Here is a 25,337-nt window from a genome sequence, read left to right on the forward strand (position 1 = left end):
TGGAACGTTGTGGTATATTTGGATCGACGTCCCGCTAATGGACTGAACTAGGATATGCGAAACGTTTGGGGGTAAACCATGGAAAGGTCCATGGTTCCTGGATGAGGATAGGGAAGTATGGTTTCTCTCCATTACACATGACAGCTCATGTATGGATGTGAGCAGATGTGGCCTTTCTTTGTCTGTTTCCTGGCTCTACCTCGACGACGCAGGGGGCGGTCGATCGGGTGTAGGGAAAGGAGAGAATGTATATTCCATCGTTTTTCCTTTCCTGCTTGTATTTGTGCTGTATCCTGTGGGATGAGATGGCGTCGGGAATGGATGAAGGCGAGCGTTTTCCCCATGGGCTCATACGAATATATATATATATATATATATATATATATATATATATATATATATATATATATATATATATATATATGTGTGTGTGTGTGTGTGTGTGTTGTTTTATATATATATATATACATATATATATATATATATATATATATATATATATATATATATATATATATATATATATACACACTCAGCCCTTTATGTTAACCCACAGCCCTGTATGTCATCCCCGGTCCTACCAGCCCCAAACCTAAGTAAATTAACAGTAGTGCACTCGGCTCTGTCTGCCCTACCAGTCACATCTCATCAACCAATACACACATCTCTGACTTTCCCATTTCCTCCTCTGCGCCTCCTACTTCCCCAGCTGCTCTGCTCCTCCTCCTTCCCTGCTTTCTCTGCTCGTACAACTTCCCTAACTTTTTCTGTTCCTACAACTTTCGTAGTTTCTCTTCCTTTACAGCATCCCCAACTTTCTCTGCTCCTACTGTTTCCCCAGATGTGTGATCCCCCAGCTTCCCCGACTTAATCTGCTTCTCCAACTCCTCCAACTTTATCTAGTCAACAACTTCCTCGACTTTCTCTGCTTCTGCTATTTCCTCAGATTTCTGCTCCTCCAACTTCCCCAACTTTATCTGCTCTACAACTTTCCCAGCTTTCTCTGCTCTTACAACTTCCCCAACCTTCTTTGCTTCTAAAGCTTCTCCAACTTTCTCAGCTCCAGCAACTTCCCTTGCCCTTAGCTTCTAAAGCTTCTCCAACTTTCTCAGCTCCAGCAACTTCCCTTGCTCTTAGCTCCTCCAGCTTCCCTCTCAGCTCCTGGTAGAATGTCTTTTGTTGGCTCTTTTCTCAACCTCCTCTCAATTTTGTCAGCTCTCTCTCTCTCTCTCTCTCTCTCTCTCTCTCTCTCTCTCTCTCTCTCTCTCTCTCTCTCTCTCTCTCTCTCTCTCTCTCTCTCTCTCTCTCTCTCTCTCTCTCTTTCATAATTCCCCTTCCATCCCTAATTGTGTATGAAGGCGCGCAGTGTAGATACACAGGTAGCAGAGGTGAATGGGTCATGTGAATTTGACAGTTTAAAGATATACAGACCACTTGGTGTACACCTGTCACAGTTGGAAATGAGGTTCTTGTCTTGGTCATGTGATGCTTCACCTAATGACCAGTGTTCAACCCCCTTTGGGCACGACAGTGCGACCCATAAGCACGACTATATGACCCTAGGTTATTACTAGCCTCACCCTTACCCTGGCCCGTAAGGGTGTAGCCTAGTGCTCACGGGATGTACCGCTGTGCTCCAGGTGGTTGAGCGTCCCACAAGTGAACCTGTTGACTCATTTTCTCTGACATCTTGAACACAGCTTCAGGGGCAACATCCATTAAGTTCTGAAATCATTAGGGAAGGTTCTCATGTCGTTTTTCCTCTGTCGTCCAGTGTCTCTGACGCCGACGCCGACGGACCCCGACGCCTTGAAGGACCAGCAGTGGACCAAGTACAACCGAGAGGGTCTGCTGCGGTACACGGAGGCCGGCCTGCCCTCCCGCGTCTGTGTCGACAACATCAACAAGACCCTCACCACACAGGAGGCCCACCAGCTCATCCACAACATGGCCGAGGTCACCTGTGACCTCCTCACTTACGGGTAGGTCTTCTATCCCTCTCAAGGTCCTGGTATTTGACCTACAGGTAGGCACTTACGTGTCACTGTGTCCAGGTACCTGACCTACAGGTAGGTCCTTGCCTCTCACTGTGTCCAGGTACATGATACATGTAGGTCCTCACCTTTCCCCTACAGGTAGGTCCTCTTCTCGCACCATTTCCTAGGTATTTGACCTACAGGTCGGTCCCCGCCTCTCACTCTGCCCTGGTACCGGACCAACAGGCAGGTCCTCTATCACCTCTCGCTATGGCCAGGTACCTCAGCAGCAGGTTTCTTTCACCATGTTCAGGTATTCATTACATGGTCACATGTCCTGCAGCAGGTCATACATCCCTCTCTCGACCCTGAAGTGTCTTGGACGATTCTCGTTTCACTCTTCGAAAGATTTCAGTTCTTACTTTTTTTTCTAATACGCTTGTCCGTCTGTCGTCAAGGTTTAAAGTACTTTGTTGACTTAGGAAGGCCTAATGTGTCTCGAGGTAACATGCAACTGCAAGAGGAGTAAACCCATCAACTTTCACTGGAGTAGAGACATTATTTTCATTATTTTTTCCTGGTTCCACGCGTACGTGCCCTCCCGCTCGCGTGTTATCACTCATGTGTTACACATTTTGCATGACGAGAGAGATTCCACGAGAGTGAATCCTTGTTTGGGTAAAACTTTCCCTGCTGCGTGTGGATGGATGGGCTGAGGTGTTGTCAGTTGCTGAGAAAAATGCAAAGGAGAGAATGTCTTGCATGTCTTCCAGAGGTTGGGGTGCTGGTGGTGACGGTGATGAATGGAAATGGTAGACAAAGGAGATTGATTAGGTTGTGAGTGAAGATGGGGTGTAATGGAGAGGGGTACTCAGATCCCTTTATTGTCATCAACGCATCCTCTCAGAGTCGGTGTAATATGACCACTCGGTCGCCCAAGCTCTCTGCAGATAACATTGTCTATATCCACTGCACCCAGAGTTGGGTGGTTATAGAGGGTTGGTTATAGAGTTGGGTGGGTGTAGAGGGTTGGTTATAGAGTTGGGTGGGTGTAGAGGGTTGGTTATAGAGTTGGGTGGTTATAGAGGGCTGGTTATAGAGTTGGCTGGGTGTAGAGGGTTGGTTATAGAGTTGGCTTGGTATAGAGGGTTGGTTATAGAGTTGGCTGGGTGTAGAGGGTTGGTTATAGAGTTGGCTGGGTATAGAGGGCTGGTTATAGAGTTGGGTGGTTATAGAGGGTTGGTTATAGAGTTGGGTGGTTATAGAGGGTTGGTTATAGAGTTGGGTGGGTGTAGAGGGTTGGTTATAGAGTTGGGTGGGTGTAGAGGGTTGGTTATAGAGTTGGCTGGTTATAGAGGGCTGGTTATAGAGTTGGCTGGGTATAGAGGGTTGGTTATAGAGTTGGCTTGGTATAGAGGGTTGGTTATAGAGTTGGCTGGGTGTAGAGTGTTGGTTATAGAGTTGGCTGGGTATAGAGGGCTGGTTATAGAGTTGGGTGGTTATAGAGGGTTGGTTATAGAGTTGGTTGGGTATAGAGGGTTGGTTATAGAGTTGGGTGGTTATAGAGGGTTGGTTATAGAGTTGGGTGGTTATAGAGGGTTGGTTATAGAGTTGGTTGGGTATAGAGGGTTGGTTATAGAGTTGGGTGGTTATAGAGGGTTGGTTATAGAGTTGGCTTGGTATAGAGGGTTGGTTATAGAATTGGCTTGGTATAGAGGGTTGGTTATAGAGTTGGATGGTTATACAAAGGATTGTCTTGTGTTAAGAGAGGATTAGGTGATCACGAAAAGGGTTGGGTTTTCACAGCAAGGCAGGATGGCGAGGAGGAGCAGCACCCTCCATCCGCCCATGCCACATGTGAGGACCGTCCCGCCCACAGCCCGCCTGCGTGAAGGGCTCGTCTGGTTTCTCTCTCTCTCTCTCTCTCTCTCTCTCTCTCTCTCTCTCTCTCTCTCTCTCTCTCTCTCTCTCTCTCTCTCGTGATGCGTGGTCACAGAGAGGGTTGACTTGGCAATAAAGGGTCTTAATAATCACATAATAGGATGTGAGGGCGAACTTAGGGTTGCATTGTTCAAGATACTGGTCATTAGGGAAGGGGGCGGATGTCCAGAGCAAAACTGAACGTGGGGGAGACAGTTGACTGGTTAGCTACCTGATGATCAGAGCTGCTCACCATACTACTAGCAAGAACAGCAGCACTTTTATCCTAACCGCAGTTTGAACATTGGCTTAATGACCTTCAGCCTCTTGACAGCTATTACACTCAGTACTTACACAGAGACATGTGTGTGTGCACGTTGGAATTATCATTTCTAGGTACAGAGGAGCAGTTTGCAGGGTCAGGCATGAGGTACAGCACCGGGGGGAGGAGCTGGGGGCAGGGGCCTCTGTGGTGCTGTGGCTAACGTTGCTGACCATCAGCCAACACGGGCCAGCTCGGGGTCAAACCCACATGGCTTTAAGCTTAGGCGTGGCATTCGGTCTACATTTATCTCAGGTAGTCATCCTTCCCTCGGGGCTGGTCGTTAAATGGGTAAGTGGCTCAGACTGGTGTGTGTGTGTGTTTACAGACGAGTAAATACATGGTACATATATACAAGGTGAGAGATGAATCAACATGAATGTAAAACTTTCCTTGTAACACGCAAATAGTAATCACACACACACACACACACACACACACACACACACACACACACACACACACACACACACACACCTGTCTATAAAGAAAGAATGAGAAGACCAAGCGGGAGAAGGCGCTGAACCACAGGCCGGTCAGGTACTGGAATACATAATCAGAAACCAGTTGGATCAGTTCCTGCAGAGGAGAAACTACCTGCAGGAAACCTGGCTTCAGGGAGAGGAGGTCCTGCGTTGCGAACCACTTCGATTTCTACGAGTGGGTGAGCTCTGTTTGAGACGGGAAAATGAGAGCAAGATATAGATCGTCTGTCTCTACAGTGCCAGAAGGCATTTGACCATGTACCACAGAGGAGGGTGACAAAGAAGCTGGATCTTCAGGCAGGAAGAAGAGGACTCTATCGAAGATTATCTTGGTGGGAGGGAACAAACGACGCATGTCAGTGGAGCCATCTCGAAATGTGTTGTGGTTGCCGATGGCTTGCCACAGGATTTTGTCCTGGGGCCACTTCTCTTTTTGATCCAGGTAAATAACTCGTTAGATGGATTGGACTACCGCTTGAACATGTTTACGGATGATACTGAAGTCATGACGGAAGCAAAGAGCGAGGAGGATTGCATCAACTCGCAAAGGGACCTAGACAATCTTTAAAGTGTATATGATGAGGATGATACACGGTAAAAGGCCTTAATATGAGTGTTATCTAACTGGAAATAAGCTTCAGGAATGTCTGTGTCTGTGTGTGTGTGTGTGTGTGTGTGTGTGTGTGAGAGAGAGAGAGAGAGAGAGAGAGAGACTTGGGAGTTGATATCTTCCTTAACAAGTCACCCGAGACCCACACTGGGAGAACAGTAGAGACAAACTCTCCCCTGGTGAATATTAGAATAGCTTTGAAATGTATGTATAAGGAAATATGCAGTAGGCTCTTAACAACCCACATAAGATCAAAACTAAAACGTGATTCTTTAGTTTCATCACCAAACTCGCAGAAGAACAAAGAGCTAATAGAGAAGCTGCAGAGGTGGGGCAACGAAGATGGTAGAGAGCAAAGCTATAAACCTTGCATTTGCCCACCTTGGAAGAGAGAAGAGTGAGGGGTGACTTGAAAACAAACTTTTAGTTTTTAAACCAGATTTATTACGAAGATATTGGGCTATTCGTCGAAGAATATTGCGAGAGAACAACCGGAAGACATAACTTGAAATCAAGCAAGAAAACGGTAAAAAAAGAAAAATATAAAAAGGTGCTCTTCCATAAGAGTGGTGGATGAATGGAATAAACCGAACGAGGATGTGGTAAATGTGGAGAACATAACAGTTGTTTGAAAGGTTGTACGACAGCAGAAAATGTCCATGTGATGGGGCCCTCACACACACACACACACACACACACACCAGCAGTCCGCCTGAGACAATTTAAGATTTATAGTGCCATTGCCAGAGGTTAAGGGGAGAGTCACCACTGAAATACCTGACATAAACGAATATATTGTTTCTAATAAATCCCCTGATCAATAAAGTGGCCATTTCAAATCCCTTAAAATATTTTTACTATATATTTTTTCCCAACGGTTGATTGGATTTTTATGATATAAGTCCCGGCATCACCAGCCCGTTCGGAAGGGAGGGGTATAAAAGGGGTTACAGATATCCATATACCACTACACACTGCTCCTGGCTGCTGCCTCACCACTACACACTGCTCCTGGCTGCTGCCTCACCACTACACACTGCTCCTGGCTGCTGCCTCACCACTACACACTGTTCCTGGCTGCTGCCTCACCACTACACACTGCTCCTGGCTGCTGCCTCACCACTACACACTGCTCCTGGCTGCTACCTCACCACTACACACTGCTCCTGGCTGCTGCCTCACCACTACACACTCTTCCTGGCTCCTGCCTCACCACTACACACTCTTCCTGGCTCCTGCCTCACCACTACACACTCTTCCTGGCTCCTGCCTCACCACTACACACTCTTCCTGGCTCCTGCTGTCGTACTTCAACTGAGTGAGATTTTCCTTCCAAATGAATGTTGTTATTACTTCTGTTGGACTCCTGGGAGGAGGGAGGAGGATTGAATTTTTTGGAAGGAAAAGGAAACAGAGAGAGAGAGAGAGAGAGAGAGAGAGAGAGAGAGAGAGAGAGAGAGAGAGAGAGAGAGAGAGAGAATATGACCTGACGCAATCCAGGTGGAAGACAAGTACACATGCTAGAGTTTATTATATCCTTTTTATAGGAAAAGGCTAGAGATCCTGATTTTGACCTTATTCTGGAAGAGAGAAGAGTAAGAGGTGACTTGTTGACAACCTTCAAGATTTTAAGACAGATCGTTGAAGCTCGACGAGGAGCAGATCTTGTAAGGATTGAGCAGCCACACGACACAACAGGAATGAAAGAAAAAGAAAGGATCATGTTGGTCGTGCACCGGTGTGATGTTATTGGAAGAGAGGGACTGAGGACATGGTTAGTGCAGACGACATGCACAAGATCATGAGGTCGTCTGAGAACTGGCAGTGTTCAAGAGATGGGGCTCAGCGACTGTTAATATTTCTCTCTCTCTCTCTCTCTCTCTCTCTCTCTCTCTCTCTCTCTCTCTCTCTCTCTCTCTCTCTCTCTCACACAGAGCAGCCGTCCCAGGTGTACCTGCGCCGAGGTCGTCCTTCCCTATCCGGCGTATCTAATACTGTTCTTCGTCGTCGTCCCCCCCCCCCCCGGCTTTATTACTGGTCCCTGCAGCGATGTTTATGGTATTGCTTCGCCCTACCTGTTCCCATTTACTCTGCGGCGAAATGAAATTGGGAACTCGGGACTTAAATGCCAATTTTGTCGGTAATTGGCTATAACAAGCAGCTGCATCCTGGTCTACCCCTCCCCCCATTTCCGGAGGGCCCTTTACTCCACTCCATCGCCACCCATTAATCAGGGCCCCATTGCCCATTAAGCAGGTCCCATTATTCGTTAAATGGCGTCGTTACCTGTTATCCAAGGCCCCCCCATCAGGGATTACACCGTCAGATGCCATCGTAGTAAACCGCTCCTGTAGTTTTTGTAACCCTGGATCAGGGTCTTCGAGTGTTGGGCCTGGCGGGGCGAGTTTTGCTCTCGTGTCAAACCCCCGAGGTCCTACCTAGCCAGCCAGCCAGCTACAGCCTCGGGGGGCTTCAAGTCAGGACCATTCCGAAGCCTTTTAAAAAGTCTTCTGCTTAGGCTATTAAAGTCTCGTCTTGTAATCTTGTACTCGGAGCTTCGAGTGCCTGATATACACATCCTAACGAGTCCCCTTGAGCACGACCGTACAAGCGACCCTTGCGTAGAATGGACGGGCATTTGACCTTAAAGGCTCAGGTCTGAGGTCCTCACCCTTATTGATTTAAAGCTCTTACTTCTTACTTTAAGGCTTTAACTTTACAGTAAATAGCGACACACACACGCACACACACACACACACACACACACACACACACACACACACACACACACGTACGTGATTTTAGAGAGCTTTACACATTAAACTCTACGTGTTACCCAAAAGCTTTGGACATCATTTTAAAGCTTTCCATATTACCCCAAAGCTTTATACCTGACGCTGAAGCTTTGCACAACATGTAAGCACTGTAAGCTGTGCTGGGGTTAGACATGAGGAGGGGGGGGGGGGCACAGGACCCGTAACCCGTTTGACTGACTGACTCATTGACTGTCTGACTCATTGACTGTCTGACTCATTGACTGTCTGACTCATTGACTGTCTGACTCATTGACTGACTGACTCATTGACTGTCTGACTCATTGACTGTCTGATCGGTTGACTGCGTTGTTGCTCTTTAGATTTGACTGACAAACTTTCGGCACTGATAGACTTGATAGACTGACTGACTATTTTTCACAACTGATAGACTCGTGTTTAGTCACTGGGTGACTGACTCCTCTTTCATCTCTAGGGCTTGACGATACGACCCTTGAACACCACGGGGCGATCCTTAGGTATGATGACCTGGCCTTTGACCCGATTTTATAAAGGTTATGTCAGAGGCCAGAACATCATACCCAAAGCCTCGTACCGTCGTGCTTGAAGGCCGTACCGTCGTGCTCAAGGGTCACACCGTCGTGCTCAAGGATAAAGCCACTATTTGTGTCACTCTCCATCTGATTCGTTCTTCACCCATAAGCATTACATTTTTCTTCTTCTTCTTCTTCTTCTCCTTCTTCTTCTTCTCCTTCTTCTTCTTCTTCTTCTTCTTCTTCTTCTTCTTCTTCTTCTTCTTCTTCTTCTTCTTCTTCTTCTTCTTCTTCTTCTTCTTCTTCTTCTTCTTCTTCTTCTTCTTCTTCTCCTCTCCTTCTTCTTCTGTTTCTTCTTCTTCTTCTCCTTCTTCTTCTTCTCCTTCTTCTTCTTCTTCTTCTTCTTCTTCTTCTTCTCCTTCTTCTTCTTCTTCTCCTTCTTCTTCTTCTTCTCCTTCTTCTTCTTCTTCTTCTTCTTCTTCTCCTTCTTCTTCTTCTTCTCCTTCTTCTTCTTCTTCTTCTTCTTCTTCTTCTTCTTCTTCTTCTTCTCTTAAGCAAACCCCCATATGCATCGTTTTCTTTGATTCCCCCACTTTACTCTCCTTTACCTGTACTCGACTGTCTCAGTCCATTCCTTCAATCCTTGTCTCTGATTCCATTCCCCTACCTCCTCTTCCTGTTCCTTCTCCTCAACCCCTTCCTGCAGACCCTTCCAATTTTCCCCCCCAGGTGATTGAACGTCCGCCAAAATAAAGAATCATTTCCCTTCGTACCACCGTAAATGCTGGCGGTATCAAGAGCCTCCCTCGCCCGCCTTCAATTATTTTCTCACTAAAATTTATACATTATGTATTGAGTCGGCCAGTTCCCTCATCTCGTCGCCGTTTCCACGACGCGAAAATGATTCTTGGGATTCGAGCTGTCTGTCTCTTGCGCGCGCGCCTCTGCCTCAAGTCGCTCTTTCGCTTGTGCCTCAAAGCGAGAGGAGGAGGAGGAGGAGGAGAGGGGGAGTCATGCATGTGTTCGGGTTACAGGAATATGTAACATGTACGTCAGTGGGCAGGTCTTGCCTCTCTAGATACTTAAGGTTCCGTGGGTGAACTTGGATCCAAGTTAGGTACAGTAACTTACCCATGGTCCTGACCTGCTTGGGAATTTTAAGGTGCCAAAAGTGAACTTGGGTCCAAGTTTGGTAAGTAGCCTAAGAAGACCCAACCCATCTTGGGAACTTAAGATGCCAAGCGCGAACTTGGATCCAAGTTCAGCATGGGAGCCTAAGAATGACCCACCCATCTAGGGGAACTTGAGTACCAAGGGTGAACTTACGTTCCAGTAAGTACAGTGGCCCGAGAATGGCCTTACCCATACACTATGGTCCGCGCTACAACGTCTTCGCTCTTACATCATGAACCTGGTTTAGTGAGCATAGCTTTAGAGAGGTTTATCCGGAGTTTGCGTCCATTCATTGTACAGGTTTGTGGGAAGATTTAACAGTGGTTTACGCAGAGGTTATTGACGGTTTATCATTGAATTAACAGGATATGGTTTAGAGGATTATCTAATGGTGGTTTAGTGTGGTTTAATGTGGTGTATATGGATACGTTCATCACTGATGTGGTTTAGTTTCCATATTCTATTACAGGTTTAATTTGGTGTTTCTTTGTAAAGTGTTTTTCTTTTCTTGGCTTAGTTTAGTCCACCGATGATTCATTTAAGGCATTGAGTGGTTTAACGAGGTTTATCAACGACTGACTTGGGTTTATAATCTATCTAGCAAGATGTGTTGGTGTGCGTTACTTTGTGGTGGTTTACTATGATTTAAGGGAGGTTTAGTGGTATTTTAATGAAAGGTAGGGATTGGTGGTTTAAGTAGATCGTCTTCCGGTTTCGCAAGTGTTTAGCGGTGTTTAGATAAGGTTTCATTATGGTTTAGATAATGTTTGATTTTGGTTTAGATAAGGTTTGATTATGGTTGAAGGTTTAATTATGGTTTAGTAAGGTTTAATTATGGTTTAGTAAGGTTTAATCATGGTTTAGATAAGGTTTAATTATGGTTTAGTAAGGTTTAATCATGGTACAGATAAGGTTTGATTATGGTTCAGTAAGGTTTAATCATGGTTTAAATAAGGTTTGATTATGGTTTAGTAAGGTTTAATCATGGTTTAGTAAGGTTTAATCATGGTTTAGTAAGGTTTAATCATGGTTTAGATAAGGTTTAATCATGGTTTAGTAAGGTTTAATCATGGTTTAGTAAGGTTTAATGGTTTAGTAAGGTTTAATTTAATTATGGTTTAGTAAGTTTTAATCATGGTTTAGTAAGGTTTAATTATGGTTTAGTAAGGTTTAATCATGGTTCAGATTAGGTTTGATTATGGTTCAGTAAGGTTTAATCATGGTTTAGATAAGGTTTAATCATGGTTTAGTAAGGTTTAATCATGGTTTAGTAAGGTTTAATTATGGTTTAGTAAGGTTTAATCATGGTTTAGTAAGGTTTGATTATGGTTTAGTAAGGTTTAATCATGGTTTAGTAAGGTTTAATCATGGTTTAGTAAGGTGTATTGATGATTTACCCAACTTGAACCGTTCCGTAGACTGCAGCTGCTAAACTTATCTACAGAACAGTAAGGTTACCTTGACATGTTAGGTTAGGTTAGTGATGGTTTGATGGTGGTAACATTAAGGCAGTTTTTCCTGTTTTTTGTGGTTTGGTGAACTCAGTCGATCGTTAGCAAGGGTTTATTTTTACAGATTGAACCAGTTATATCGATGACTTGTGATGGCTGCCATTGGTTCAGTATGGTTTATGCACACATCAGCATAACGTATAATGGTTTATTGATTATTCTCTTTACTTCGTTTATCATTGATTCAGTCAATCGTGACAATGGTTTATACAGACTTCTTACTATATATGTTATTTTGCATCTTTCTTGCATTGTTATTTAAGCTTCTACAGAGGTCGAAAATACTTTACGAAAGGTTTTGCGAGATATCACGAAATATTTGGCAAGATAGCACGAAACTTTTGGCGAGATATTACGAAAGTTTTGGCAAGATATCACGAAAGGTTTAGCAAGATTCACGAAAAGGTTTAACAAGAGCTAAATAAATTAGGAAGATTTCTTTTGAGGTTTGATGAAAAGCAGCAGTACACTAATGTGGTTTAACTTGTTGCGTCTGGTTTAACTTGCTTGTTAAGGTTTAAAACTGGTTTATTGAGCGTAGTAGATAAGTTGTATTGGACAGTGGTTTAGTATATCAGCTCTCGTGGTTTTTTGAGGTTTACATAGAGGTCAGTAATACGATGTGTCTCATGTAAAAGTGTAGTAAAGTTATCAAGTAGTTATCTTTGAGGGTAGTACAGGTAGCCAGAGAGCAGCGCTCCGAACATACGCATTGTCGACACACTCGAACACTAGCTGAGGTCCAGTGAGTTCCCCCTGTGTGTCTTGTGTTTGTGTGTTGACGGTAAAGGATTTTTTGATCGCTCCTGTCCCCCTGGTGTGTACAACATGAGTTAGCCAAGCGTAGAACTGTTCTGCCACGATCTGCCACACAGTAGGTATCAGGCAGGTCTTCTACGTCACTCTCGGAGGCCAGTGACCGCCGTCTGGTGCCAGGTCACTGGTGTCACGTTCCTCACTGCCCCCGGGATCTCTGCTGTGCGTCCTGTGGTCGTAGACAGGCACCAGCAACTGCACTGCTGTGACGTGCTTGGCCGCCTAGACGATAACATGCGAAGGTCTCGTGTGCCCTAAGACGATTTCCCAGCGAAGCCTCGAATCATTGCTCATGAACCCAGACACCACTGTCCCATGAAGCTCAAAATGGTTCCTCGGGAAGCGTCGACTCGTTTTCTCTGTTGAATCTTTCGAAAGTTTTGGAATGAAGATTCACGATATCAGAACCAGAGCTCGAAGATGGATTCTTACCACATGCCCGAGCTTCATAGTTGGATGGGCTCAGAATCAAGAAGAACAAGTGTTTGCCTTACGTCCCAAAACTTTGAAGCTTGACGCGGAGGTGATTTTCTCCTCACTGAGGTCAGTCGTCCAGTCCAACCATCCGTAATGCTTTCTTTTCTTTGTAGACGGCAGAGGGTTTTAGACTGAGGTGTTGACATTTTACAAACACAAATAATGAAACAGTTTGTCAGTGTCATCTTGGGTGATTTCGCCGCTCTCGACCCTGAGGATCTTCTTCAAACGCGCGCTTCCTGTATTTTAACGTCTTGGACGCCGATTGGTGTAATGACACGGATTTATTAGAATTCTTCGAGGTGCCTTACGGTTTATGACTACTTCCTCCTTGAGGGAGGGAGGCTGGTATGTCTCGACCGCTGGAGACGGACCTGGCATACCTGGCATGGTCATACGTAGGACCCGCCCTCCAACAGCCACGCTGTTCTCAGCATAACATTACGTGAATGTGGATTTGTATGTCGCATCTTTGCCTCGTGGTGCTGCTGTTGCTGCACATGAGTAAGTGCATCCAAGGTCTTTAGCAGTTATGAATAGGGTCCATCAGTAACTTCAGTGTCTCTTCTATCCAGTACTGAAGTTTCGCGCCGTGTTGACGTCGTCTTTACTCTGGCATGTCAAGTTTTCCTTGGCAGTGGCTTCATGTAATGTGTGGTTGGTGTCCTGTGCTACCCTCCCTCATGGTGGCCAACTCATCCTCCTGCCTCATGTTGGCCATCTCATCCTCCTGATGAAGACGCTGTTGCCCTTGAGCACCACGGTCCGACCTGTGGGTGTGATGGCATGACACTCGGCATGATGCTGAAGGGTAAGGCCAGGTAAGGGATGACCCGTCGTGCTCAGACTTAACTTTCTCAGTATATCCACGTGTGAACTGTTGTGTCGTGATACCATCGTCACATTGTGTCTGCCTGTCCACTGGTGCCGGTATGACAACTACACCAGTCCTCACAGTGACGACCTGTATATGGTTTAGGTCTGTTCCCTCTCGAAATAGTGTGCATTTTATGTGGCGTGAAGCAGTACTACAACGTTACTGATTCCCCAGTATCTCACATCTGTCTCTCGGCTGACTATCCCGGTGGCTCCTTTCTCATTACACCTCCTCTTCCAAAACGTTTTCTCACTTGTTATATGATAAACGTTTGCGCTTCATCCATCAGTCAGACTGAGAGCCGTTCACTTGTACGTGTCGTTGCATCCCTGTCACAACTCGTGGCCCGAGGATGGATGGTGTCAGTGTGGGTGTTCAGGTTAGCGGTGAGGCAGCGTGTGGTGAGCGTGTATAGTGACTCGTACAAGTCATGAGTGTGAGGATGGTGAGGTGAAGCCACGGACGGGCTGGGGTTCCTCCAGGCGGATGGTCGTGTCCCACATCTCCTGCCGGTGCTGCTGCCGACGCCGGGCTCCCTCCTTCCTGCCAAGCCCCTGGCCTCTCCCTTCCTCCCCACTTAGTGTGTCATCTCTTATTCCCTGCCAGCCTCCCCCTCACTCTACCATCTCTCACTCAGTGCCAGCCTCCCCCTCAGTCTTCCATCCTTTACCCAGTACTTGCCTCGCCCTTAGTGTGTCATATCCAGTACTTGCCTCACTCCACGTCTGCCATACCCTTCACCTGCCTCATCCTAAGTGTACCATCTATCATTACTCACCCGACTCTCCCTCCGTCCTATGTTTCACCATTATCGTTTGTTGTCTTCTCCCTGTCTTATCCTCTTGTCAGGTCACCATCATTCTGTTGACTCCTGTCTTTGCGGTCTCTCTCTCTCTCTCTCTCTCTCTCTCTCTCTCTCTCTCTCTCTCTCTCTCTCTCTCTCTCTCTCTCTCGTGCCGGCGACGCCCTTATCAAAATTGAATCCCGACATCATCTACAGCACGACCGCTTGTGGCCCGTAGCCTCGCCCTCTGTGTAGCGCTGTAGATGGCGGAGGTTTGCCACCTCGTTTGATGACTCCCTCTAACTACCTCAGGGGGGGTTGGCGAGGGGGTTCTGGCCTCGATTAAGGGGTTGAGAAATAAAAGAGGGTGAAAGGGTGTATGGCGGGTAGATGGCGCGTGTAGACTGTTTATTGCCAGTGTGTGAGGGAGGCAGGAAGGACGAGACTTTAGTTTCCTCTGTAGATGTCGTCTGATGGTGGAAGGGGGAGGGGGGGGAGGAACTATCGTTTCCCCTTAGGGGTGAGGGACGGCGGCCCTGGGAAATTAAGGGACAGACGGTCATGTATTTCGTTTCGATTCGTTGCTGATGTGTGTGTGTGTGTGTGTGTAAGGAACCATCCGGTGACGGACGAACCACGGCCGTGATGTGATTGGTTCATTACGTACGTGAGCGGTAGCGCCAAGGAATTACAGAGGTCACCGTAAGGTCTTTTTTCGATAATTGCTTGTCCTGTTTGCCCTGCCATATAATGGCTTCAGGGAGCATAACAGGTTGACGCTTTAGCCAAACTTGTACTGAATGAAGTGTAAAGAAAATGTTGAAAACAAGACTAGGTTGGTAATCAAAAAGTCTCGACACTGTAATGAGGAGGGAAGTACACAGGCCTCTACACAAACCTCTCTAAACCAGCCAGACTGAGCCGTTCTGTCGCTTCACTTATTGTCTGTGTGATGCTATTATATGCACCATCTTCTGTAACTGCCCCGAAAGATTTTTCAGAAAGCCATTACCCAAGATGGAATATAAAGAAGCCATCGTGTGAGAAGTAATCCCGCACACCTTTTGTCTCCAACAAGATTTTTCAATATAAACTTTAATCTGAAGTTTGAATCTTAGCTGATTAATATTTTGTTTCTCTTGTCTTCTACACAACACGTATTTACCAAGAAGAAAAGTGATTATGTAACCTCCAATGACGGAGGGTTTCGAGTCCAGGGCAAGAACACAGTTTCTTATATTCTTCTGGATATGACAGATAACATCGACCATAAGTTGCATCCTTATGTAATTATTAATGTAATTTCTACTTTCTCACGTCGTACTCATCAACGTAGTTCGTTCATTGCTTCTTCTTCCTGCCAGCCTCCCACCTGCTGGCTGGGTGGCTGGCTGGACGCATGTATGGCAGGAAGGGCTGATGTGTGTACTGTGGGTAGCCAGACTGCCCACTGCGCACTGTGGTAAGTGGACCAGCCTTTGAGCCAGGTCTCTCTCGTGTGTACCTGGGGAGGACCGTTGGCCACCCATACTCCAAATGATAATAGTAATAATGATAATGATAATAATAATGATATGGATGATGATAATCCACAATAATCCACAACCTCTTAAGCGTACCGTTATAACGCTTGAGCACAAGGGTTGTGGTCCTTGTTTAAGACGGGGCCGACGACTGCCTTCGAGTGTGAGGGGTCTAGCCTTTGACCTCACCCTTGAGATTCGCACCATCGTTCTCAAGAGTCGTATCGTGGTATCAAAGGTCGTGACGTCATGCTGGAGGATTTCGTGGATGGTTTGAGATTTGAAGAAGTCATTTTTCCTCTCCCTCGAAAGAGAGAGAGTAAGGTTTTGGCGGAAGGTCTAGTCACATGTTAGTGTTACTTGCATCACTAAAGTACGAAATACGTCATCTGCTTGGAAGTCAACATTTTCTTTAAGTTAAGAAAAACGTTCATAAGTAAAGCTGCATTTTTCAGTCTTTTTTGTATGGTAGTGAAGTGAGTTGGGTGCAGGGGAAGTCAACAGGTGGATGCAGTGAAGTCGCTTAGTAAAATCACTTGTAAAGTTAGAGCGTTACATGGTGTTGAGCTGATGTCATAGAGGACACACTGAAGGCGGGGATAGTGAAGTCATAGCGATAGGGGCGGTGACGTCCGTCTACCAGGTCACATAGAAAGAGATGTCACGATGTCTCGTTCCCTAGGGCCGACCGGCTGGCTGCCATCAGCCAGTGGACACACCAGACGAACACCAGTGACCGTTGTTCATCCCACACGGACACTTGCACACCCCGCCAGCTCCCCACGTTGCCAGCCTTCCTCAGTCTGTCCATCGTAACGTGCCTGCACGTTGTACCCCCCGCCTGCTCCTCTCTGCTCCTGGCCCGTCACTGTGTTAGTAATGCTATTTATCTCACTTCTCCTGACCCGGTGTTCTGTGCTTCGCCCCGTCATCGCCTAGATCTCTTGTGTCTCGCTCCTGCATCACCTAGGTCTCTCTGTCTCACCTCAGATCATCCAGGTCTCTCTTGTCTCACCTCAGATCAACCAGGTCTCTCTGTCTCACCTCAGCATCACCCAGGTCTCTCTGTCTCACTCTTACATCACCCATCACGTCACCCAGGTCTCTCTGTCTCACTCTTACATCACCCATCGCGTCACCCAGGTCTCTCTGTCTCACTCTTACATCACCCATCGCATCACCCAGGTCTCTCTGTCTCACCTTCGCGTCCCTCAGGTTCGTCCCTGCCACCCCTGCGTCAGCCTCCACCCTTCCCCCAGGGCACCGGGTTGTGTGGAGGAGGGTGGATGTGTTGGAAATGAGATGTTTGAGGACAATATGTGGTGTGAGGTGGTCTGATCGAGTAAGTAATGAAAGGGTAAGAGAGATGTGTGGTAATCAAAAGAGTGTGGATGAGAGAGCAGAAGAGGGTGTTTTGAAATGGTTTGGACATATGGAGAGAATGAGTGAGGAAAGATTGACAAAGAGGATATATGTGTCAGAGGTGGAGGGAACGAGGAGAAGTGGGAGACCAAATTGGAGGTGGAAGGATAGAGTGAAAAAGGTTCCGAGCGATCGGGGCCTGAACATGCATGAGGATGAAAGGCATGTATGGAATAGTGTGAATTGGAACCATGTGGTATACTAGGGTCGACGTGCTGTCAGTGACTGAACCAGGGCATGTGAAACGTCCGGAGATTTGGATAGGGAACTGTGGTTTCGGTGCATATGAGTGGTTGGGTCTTTCTTTGTCTGTTTCCTGGCGTTACCTAGCTAACGGGAAACGGCGATCAAGTACTATAATGCGAGTTAACGGTGTTAGTAACATACTTCATAATGTTAATGGTCATTAAAGCACAAAATCGTACACAGTAAAGAATGAATTATTCTTTACCCAGGACGCAGAGTATCCTGGGCGAGAGAAATACATAGATGTTACAGTAATTTTTTTTTCTGCAAGTTTAGAACTATACAAAGTTGTATTACCTCTATAAGTATATACCAGAGTAATAGGATACCCTTGCCTCCTACCGCCAGGTATGATCTTCATATGGATATATCAGGTATTAATCCTGACATATCCTAGAACGACAAACAAAAAAATCAAGTAATTAAGCTATCCTCCCGAATTGTTCGTTTTCTGTGGCCAGGGGCCAGAGCGCTGTGGTGGTCGACCCAACTTGTGGATCCTCGTACATCTTTGTACCGAACCTCCTGTGTCTCTGGCAGTCGAGGAACACCTTACATTGGTGGCCATCGTTACACACGAACTTAACCTCGCTAGCATATGTTGGCTTCAAGATGGTCTGTTAAGATGGGAGAATAAAGTGATTTGGAAATTCTTATGATGATAAACGTTGGAGGTTATGATTTAGTTTAGAAGATTGTTATATTATGTAGAAGGTTGTTATTTTGTTTAGGAGTCATTATTTAGTTTAGAAGGTTATTATTTACTTTAAAAGGTTATTATTTAATTCAAAAGTCATTATTTAGTTTAGAAGGTTGTTATTTAGTTTAGGTTATTATGTAGTTTAGAAGGTTAATATTTAGTTTAGAAGGTTATTATTTAAGTCATTATTTAGTTTAGAAGGTTGTTATTTAGTTTAGGTTATTATTTGATTTAGAAGATTATTTAGTTTAAAAGCTTGTTATTTAGTTTAGGAGGTTATTATTCAGTTTAGGTTATTATTTGATTTAGAAGGTTATTTAGTTTAGAAGGTTGTTATTTAGTTTATAAGGTTATCATATACTTTAGGTTATTATTTAATTTAGGAGTTTATTATTTAGTTTTAAATCATTATATGACGAGGTGCAGTAGCGGGTTTGTGCGGATGACGACATGTTGTTTTGGTTTAACAAGAGCTGTGGGGTGGACTGTCTGGGAACCCGCCTGGTGGTGTACAGCCGCTCCTGCCCGGCACGGGTGAGGCTCGCCAGCAGCGGCTCGTTAGCCTTAATCTTATTTTAAAATCTGTGCTGTGGTTTCCCCTGCGGAAGAACCTGTAACTTGCGGTTAATTGAACCTTTATTGACAAGCTGGGGCTCGAGGCTTCCACTGATAGATGGCTGTGAGAAGTTCCGCTCCTGGTGGATGTTTGTGAGAACTTCCGCTCCTAATGGATGGCTGTGAGAACTTCAGCTCCTGGTGGATGGCTGTGAGAACTTCAGCTTTTGGTGGATGGCTGTGAGAACTTCAGCTCTTGGTGGATGGCTGTGAGAACTTCAGCTCTTGGTGGATGGCTGTGAGAACTTCAGCTCTTGGTGGATGGCTGTGAGAACTTCAGCTCTTAGCGGATGGCTGTGGGAACTTCCGCTCCTAATGGATGGCTGTGAGAACTTCAGCTCTTGGTGGATGGCTGTGAGAACTTCAGCTCTTGATGGATGGCTGTGAGAACTTCAGCTCCTGATGGTTCTTTCTGCAGGGCAAGATGTTCTTAGAGATGTGTTGGTGTCAGCGAACATTCGCGACACAAGCGGACGCATTCATGTTCTGTTGTCACATTGTTTACGTCTCTGCCAGATAGTGTAAGGGTAGGTGTTGAAAATGGCGGACACTGTCAGCTCGTACTATCTGGGCTTTCGACAGCAACATGAACATGGAACGTGTCTGATTCCCATGGAACGAACCCGAGATCCCCGATAGAGGAGGTTCCAATCATCCGTCGATGTATATAGTGGAAAACACCTTCTCCTAGCCGGGTCATTTTCCTATATTAACCATACATATAGCATCACTACACACACGCGCGCGCGCACACACACACACACACACACACACACACACACACACACACACACACACACACACAGTATGCTGGCATGTATAAATCAGTTGCAGTGACAGGCGGTGCTGGATATGAATCACGCACGGGCCCGGCCGAGCCCGAATTCTGGGCTGGGTTTTCGACCCACCCTAACCCAGCAGATCTTTCTTCCCTCGGGGATGGTAGATGAATGGATGCCTGGCTTAGGCTGGGGATATATATATATATATATATATATATATATATATATATATATATATATATATATATATATATATACATACACACATACATGGGATGGGTGAAGACCAGAACGAAAGCTGTGTAACTCATGTATGTCTCGGGAGCGTGGTTTCACATGGGCGTGTGTGTCTGGTGGGTCAGTGTTTAAGACTTGAGTTGGGACGGCCGACAGTTAAACACTTCATGTATCATTCCTGTGTTTTATCAACGTTTAAGTTTGTTGGGGTTGGAGTATCTTTGAGTAGAAGTTGTTTACAACAACAAGAACAACATCTACTCAAAGATACTCAAGAGCTCTCAATATCTATTTGGGAGTTGGTGGTTAGTTTTGGAGTTATATGATTCGAGAGCTCTGGGAAAGTTGCAAAGAAATGAGTATCTAGCATTTTGAGATGGTTGAGTGGCTGAGTGGTTGTGATTACTTGAGGCAGCCGGGGGGGACAGTCAGAGTTTAGGGTGACTGCTTTGTTTTGTGTGATTTGCAGCAGTTTTGTCCTCTTTGATTTTGGGACGGTGGACGACCAGGCTGGTGAGGGGCGTGGTGTAGGGTGGAACACATGAGTCGTTTGTTGAGGAAACAAAGGGATTCTTTTTCTTGCCCAAATATGGTACATGTTAGAGCTCTAAGGGTATTGGATTTTATGTTGCTTATGTAATTGCTGATTTGGCCTGCAGGGGGAGGGAGCTCTACACTCGTAGAGCCCCATTTCCTGAACATTCTCTGCTATCATACGACTTCGTACAACTGTGTATGATATCTACATGAATCGTCCTCAGTCATTCTCTTTCGTGTATCCACTATTTTTCTTTATAAAAGAGCTTCCTTATATATATATATATATATATATATATATATATATATATATATATATATATATATATATATATATATATATATATATATAAAACACTTCACTTCCTCCAGTTTTTCTCCATTCAAACTCACCTCCCAATTGACTTGACCCTCAACCCTACTGTACCTAATAACCTTGCTCTTATTCACATTTACTCTTAACTTTCTTCTTCCACACACTTTACCAAACTCCGTCACCAGCTTCTGCAGTTTCTCACATGAATCCGCCACCAGCGCTGTATCATCAGCGAACAACAACTGACTCACTTCCCAAGCTCTCTCATCCCCAACAGACTTCATACTTGCCCCTCTTTCCAAGACTCTTGCATTTACCTCCCTAACAACCCCATCCATAAACAAATTAAACAACCATGGAGACATCACACACCCCTGCCGCAAACCTACATTCACTGAGAACCAATCACTTTCCTCTCTTCCTACACGTACACATGCCTTACATCCTCGATAAAAACTTTTCACTGCTTCTAACAACTTGCCTCCCACACCATATATTTAGATATCTGTTTTAGATATCTGGGAGTGGATCTGTCAGCGGATGGAACCATGGAAGCGGAAGTGGATCATAGGGTGGGGGAGGGGGCGAAAATTTTGGGAGCCTTGAAAAATGTGTGGAAGTCGAGAACATTATCCCGGAAAGCAAAAATGGGTATGTTTGAAGGAATAGTGGTTCCAACAATGTTGTATGGTTGCGAGGCGTGGGCTATGGATAGAGTTGTGCGCAGGAGGATGGATGTGCTGGAAATGAGATGTTTGAGGACAATGTGTGGTGTGAGGTGGTTTGATCGAGTAAGTAACGTAAGGGTAAGAGAGATGTGTGGAAATAAAAAGAGCGTGGTTGAGAGAGCAGAAGAGGGTGTTTTGAAATGGTTTGGGCACATGGAGAGAATGAGTGAGGAAAGATTGACCAAGAGGATATATGTGTCGGAGGTGGAGGGAACGAGGAGAAGAGGGAGACCAAATTGGAGGTGGAAAGATGGAGTGAAAAGGATTTTGTGTGATCGGGGCCTGAACATGCAGGAGGGTGAAAGGAGGGCAAGGAATAGAGTGAATTGGAGCAATGTGGTATACAGGGGTTGACGTGCTGTCAGTGGATTGAATCAAGGCATGTGAAGCGTCCGGGGTAAACCATGGAAAGCTGTGTAGGTATGTATATTTGCGTGTGTGGACGTGTGTATGTACATGTGTATGGGGGGGGTTGGGCCATTTCTTTCGTCTGTTTCCTTGCGCTACCTCGCAAACGCGGGAGACAGCGACGAGGTATAAAAAAAAAAAAAAAAAAAAATATATATATATATATATATATATATATATATATATATATATATATATATATATATATATATATTAAATTTCTTGCTCAGTTTCGTGTGATGACCTCTGGTTGCTCCATTCCAACATTTCTCGAAGAACTATTCATTGTTCATCGTCATAGATCTCATTTATAATCTTAGAGGGTGTGATCATGTCACCCCTTACTCCTCTCTCTTCCAGTATTGGAAACTTTATAGTCTTTAGCCTTTCCCTGTATTTATGGTACCATCTTTGTAACCCTTCCTTCTCTTGTGCTTCTATGTTTCTTTAGGTGCGGTGTGTGTGTGTGTGTGTGTGTGTGTGTGTGTGTGTGTGTGTGTGTATGCGCGCGCGCGGACATCTGTCTATCTGTTTATCCAGCACCTGCGAAGGAGGTCGTATTATGATTACATTTTTGACTGCTTGAGCAGGTGTTACCGGACTCCGCCTACGCGAGGTTACACCCCGAGTGTAAAAGTCACCTTTGGCAAGGGTGTATCACCGGGAGTAGAGTCTTGTCAAAGTACCGTCTCACTCCAGAGGAATCTACATTTCCCAGACATTGGAATCAGCGCAGACTTGTGCTGCAAAAGCCTTTAGAAAGGTCGTGGTTAGCACCACGGAGAGAGAGAGAGAGAGAGAGAGAGAGAGAGAGAGAGAGAGAGAGAGAGAGAGAGAGAGAGAGAGAGAGAGATGAAAATGTTCTCAGTGAAGAAAGATGAAGTTGTGATGGAGAGCTGAGAGTCGCGTCTGGTTTGCTTGCCCTCACACACACACACACACACACACACACACACACACACACGTACACACACACACACACACACACACACACACACACACACACACACACACACACACACACACACACATACATACATATCTGGTGAGGTGGGTCGCCCTCCGCTGGTCGCAACATCACCAGGTCATTTCTGTGTTTGGTCGGGTCATACCTGTTGAGCATATGTTTTATGAGATAAAGGACCCACTGGGGGGATGTATTGTCATGTTTGCTCGACGTGTTACATGACGTAAGAAATCATCCGTCCATGTTGCCGACGTTTGTAAAATGTCGCATCTTACACACATGGTCCCTTCCCTGAAGATAGACATAAATGAAAATTCATAAATCTTATGGGTAGTTAATGTATTAGTTATGCTGACGATATGTGATGCTGTGAAGTGTTTGATGACGCGTGACGGTGTTTGATTTAGTGTTACGAAGCCTGCAGTGTTACGTGTGGTGTTACACTGAGATCGGGGTGTGTGTGTGGGTGTGTGTGTGTGTGTGTGTGCAGGGTGTTACGTCAGACGGAGGTGTAACGAGCTCTGGTCTGGTGTTCGCAGGGGCGTGGAGCTGGTAGAGGTGGTGACGGAGGACGTGTATGACCACGTACCTGGCCTGGGCTACGTCCAGATCACGGACGTGTACTCCACCAACATCACCTTCGAGCCCGTCAACTGCTCCCGTCGCACCGTCGTCTACATGGTCTGCTCTGAGCTGGGTAAGTCTCTCTCTCTCTCTCTCTCTCTCTCTCTCTCTCTCTCTCTCTCTCTCTCTCTCTCTCTCTCTCTCTCTCTCTCTCTCTCTCTCACATCGTCTCACGTTCTCTCATGATAAAGGCGTAAAGTCGACATGTCTCACTTCTCGTGATCTCCCCCCAGCGTGCGGCGTGCGTCCGCTGTACCTGGCGCCGCGAGACCCTGCCGTTGAGGGCGGCGTGGGGCGGACGGCCAGCAGCGGCGACTGGCCCTGGGCGGCGGCGTTGCTGAAGGACAAAGTGCACGTGTGCGATGCCACCCTCATCCACCCGTCGTGGCTCTTGACCACCTCCCTCTGCTTCCAAGGGTCAGTATTACATGCCTCACTCTTCCTCCTCTCTCCTCCCTGTCTGAGGTGTGCCTCACTCCCTCGCTGCCACAGCCTGGAACAAAGCGAAATGAGACACAGATGTACAGCTCAGTACAGACTTATGTACACCAGTTTTTGTCATAGACAACCTGTGTACATTGTTATTCATCGCAGAAGTATTATTGTACACCGACATTCAGCGCACACAGTCATGCACACCTTCATTCAACGCAGACTTAGATATGTGCACCATCATTCAACGCAGACTTGGTTATGTACACCATCATTTTACTTAGATATGTACACCATCGTTCAACGCAGACTTACATATGTACACCATCATTTAACGCAGACTTTCTCATGTATAGTACCATCCAGCGCAGACTTATGTACGGTCAGTATTCAATGTATCTATATACATAACCAATCAACGCCGACTTATCTTTTGTACTCCATAATTCAACGCGGATTTACTAACGAACACCACCACTCAACGCAGACTTTCATGTGCACACTACATTATAAAGGAGACAGACATCCCTTCAGATAATGAAGACTTACTAACCTATACTTTTCATTTAAACATAAACTTTTATACACGAGCATTCATTGCAGACTTCTTGTACACACCACTTCAACGCAAACGACACCATTCAATACAGATTCATTATGGACACTTTAGTGAAGTATACCATCATTCAACGCCAATTTTCTCTCGCATGCCACCGTTCAACGCCAGTTTTCTTTCTTGGGCGACCATTCAACGTGAGCACCATGTTTTAACGCAAACTTAGATGCATATGAACGTTAGAAGCACACTCATTTTTGCACACTACCATTCAACTTAGGTCGACTAATGTAAACCACACTTAAATGTAAATTTACATATGAAGACCACTGATCATTACTTATGTACACCATTCATTACTCATATACTTGACCGTTCATTACTGATGTACAGTACCGTTCATTACTTATGTACACCATCGTTCACTACTTATGTACACCACCGTTCATTACTTATGTACACCGTTCATTATGTATGTACACCACCGTTCATTACTCATGTACACAACTTCATTACATATGTACACCACCGTTCATTACTTATGTACACCACCGTTCATTACTTATGTACAAATGTCATTACTTATGTACACCACCTGATCGGTGTAATGTCTGTACATTGCCATTCAGCGCAGGCAGATTTAGGGACAGTATACAGCGCAGACATAATCATGTACATCCCCAATCATCATACGTCGGCTACACCAAATTTAATGTAGAATCATGGACAACGTCAGTCAACGCGAAGTTATTACTTCCTTGCATCGCTAGTCACTGCAGTTTTAGGTATGCCTCACCACCATTCAGCGCTGTTTTAGGTATGACCCACCACCATTCAGCGCTGTTTTGGGTATACCTCACCACCATTCAGCGCAATTTTAGGTATGACCCACTACCATTCATCGCAGTTTTAGGTATGACCCACCACCATCAGCGCAGTTTTAGATATGCCCCACCATCATTCAGCGCAGTTTCAGATATGCCCCA

The 25,337-nt window shown here is 45.5% G+C and overlaps 1 protein-coding gene across 6 annotated transcripts in view; it reads left to right on the forward strand.

The window, feature by feature from the left end:
* LOC139749449 (atrial natriuretic peptide-converting enzyme-like) overlaps nucleotides 1-25,337 on the forward strand; it is a 1,171,820-nt gene that overhangs the window by 1,083,533 nt on the left and 62,950 nt on the right. For all 6 annotated transcript variants that reach the window (XM_071663354.1, XM_071663333.1, XM_071663362.1 and 3 more), the window contains 3 exons: nucleotides 1,775-1,982; nucleotides 23,279-23,436; nucleotides 23,597-23,780. In XM_071663354.1, coding sequence (XP_071519455.1) covers nucleotides 1,775-1,982; nucleotides 23,279-23,436; nucleotides 23,597-23,780 — 550 coding nt within the window. The remainder of the gene's footprint in view (nucleotides 1-1,774; nucleotides 1,983-23,278; nucleotides 23,437-23,596; nucleotides 23,781-25,337) is intronic.

This window comes from Panulirus ornatus, chromosome 1, assembly GCF_036320965.1.
Source record: "Panulirus ornatus isolate Po-2019 chromosome 1, ASM3632096v1, whole genome shotgun sequence".
Lineage (NCBI taxonomy): Eukaryota > Metazoa > Arthropoda > Malacostraca > Decapoda > Palinuridae > Panulirus > Panulirus ornatus.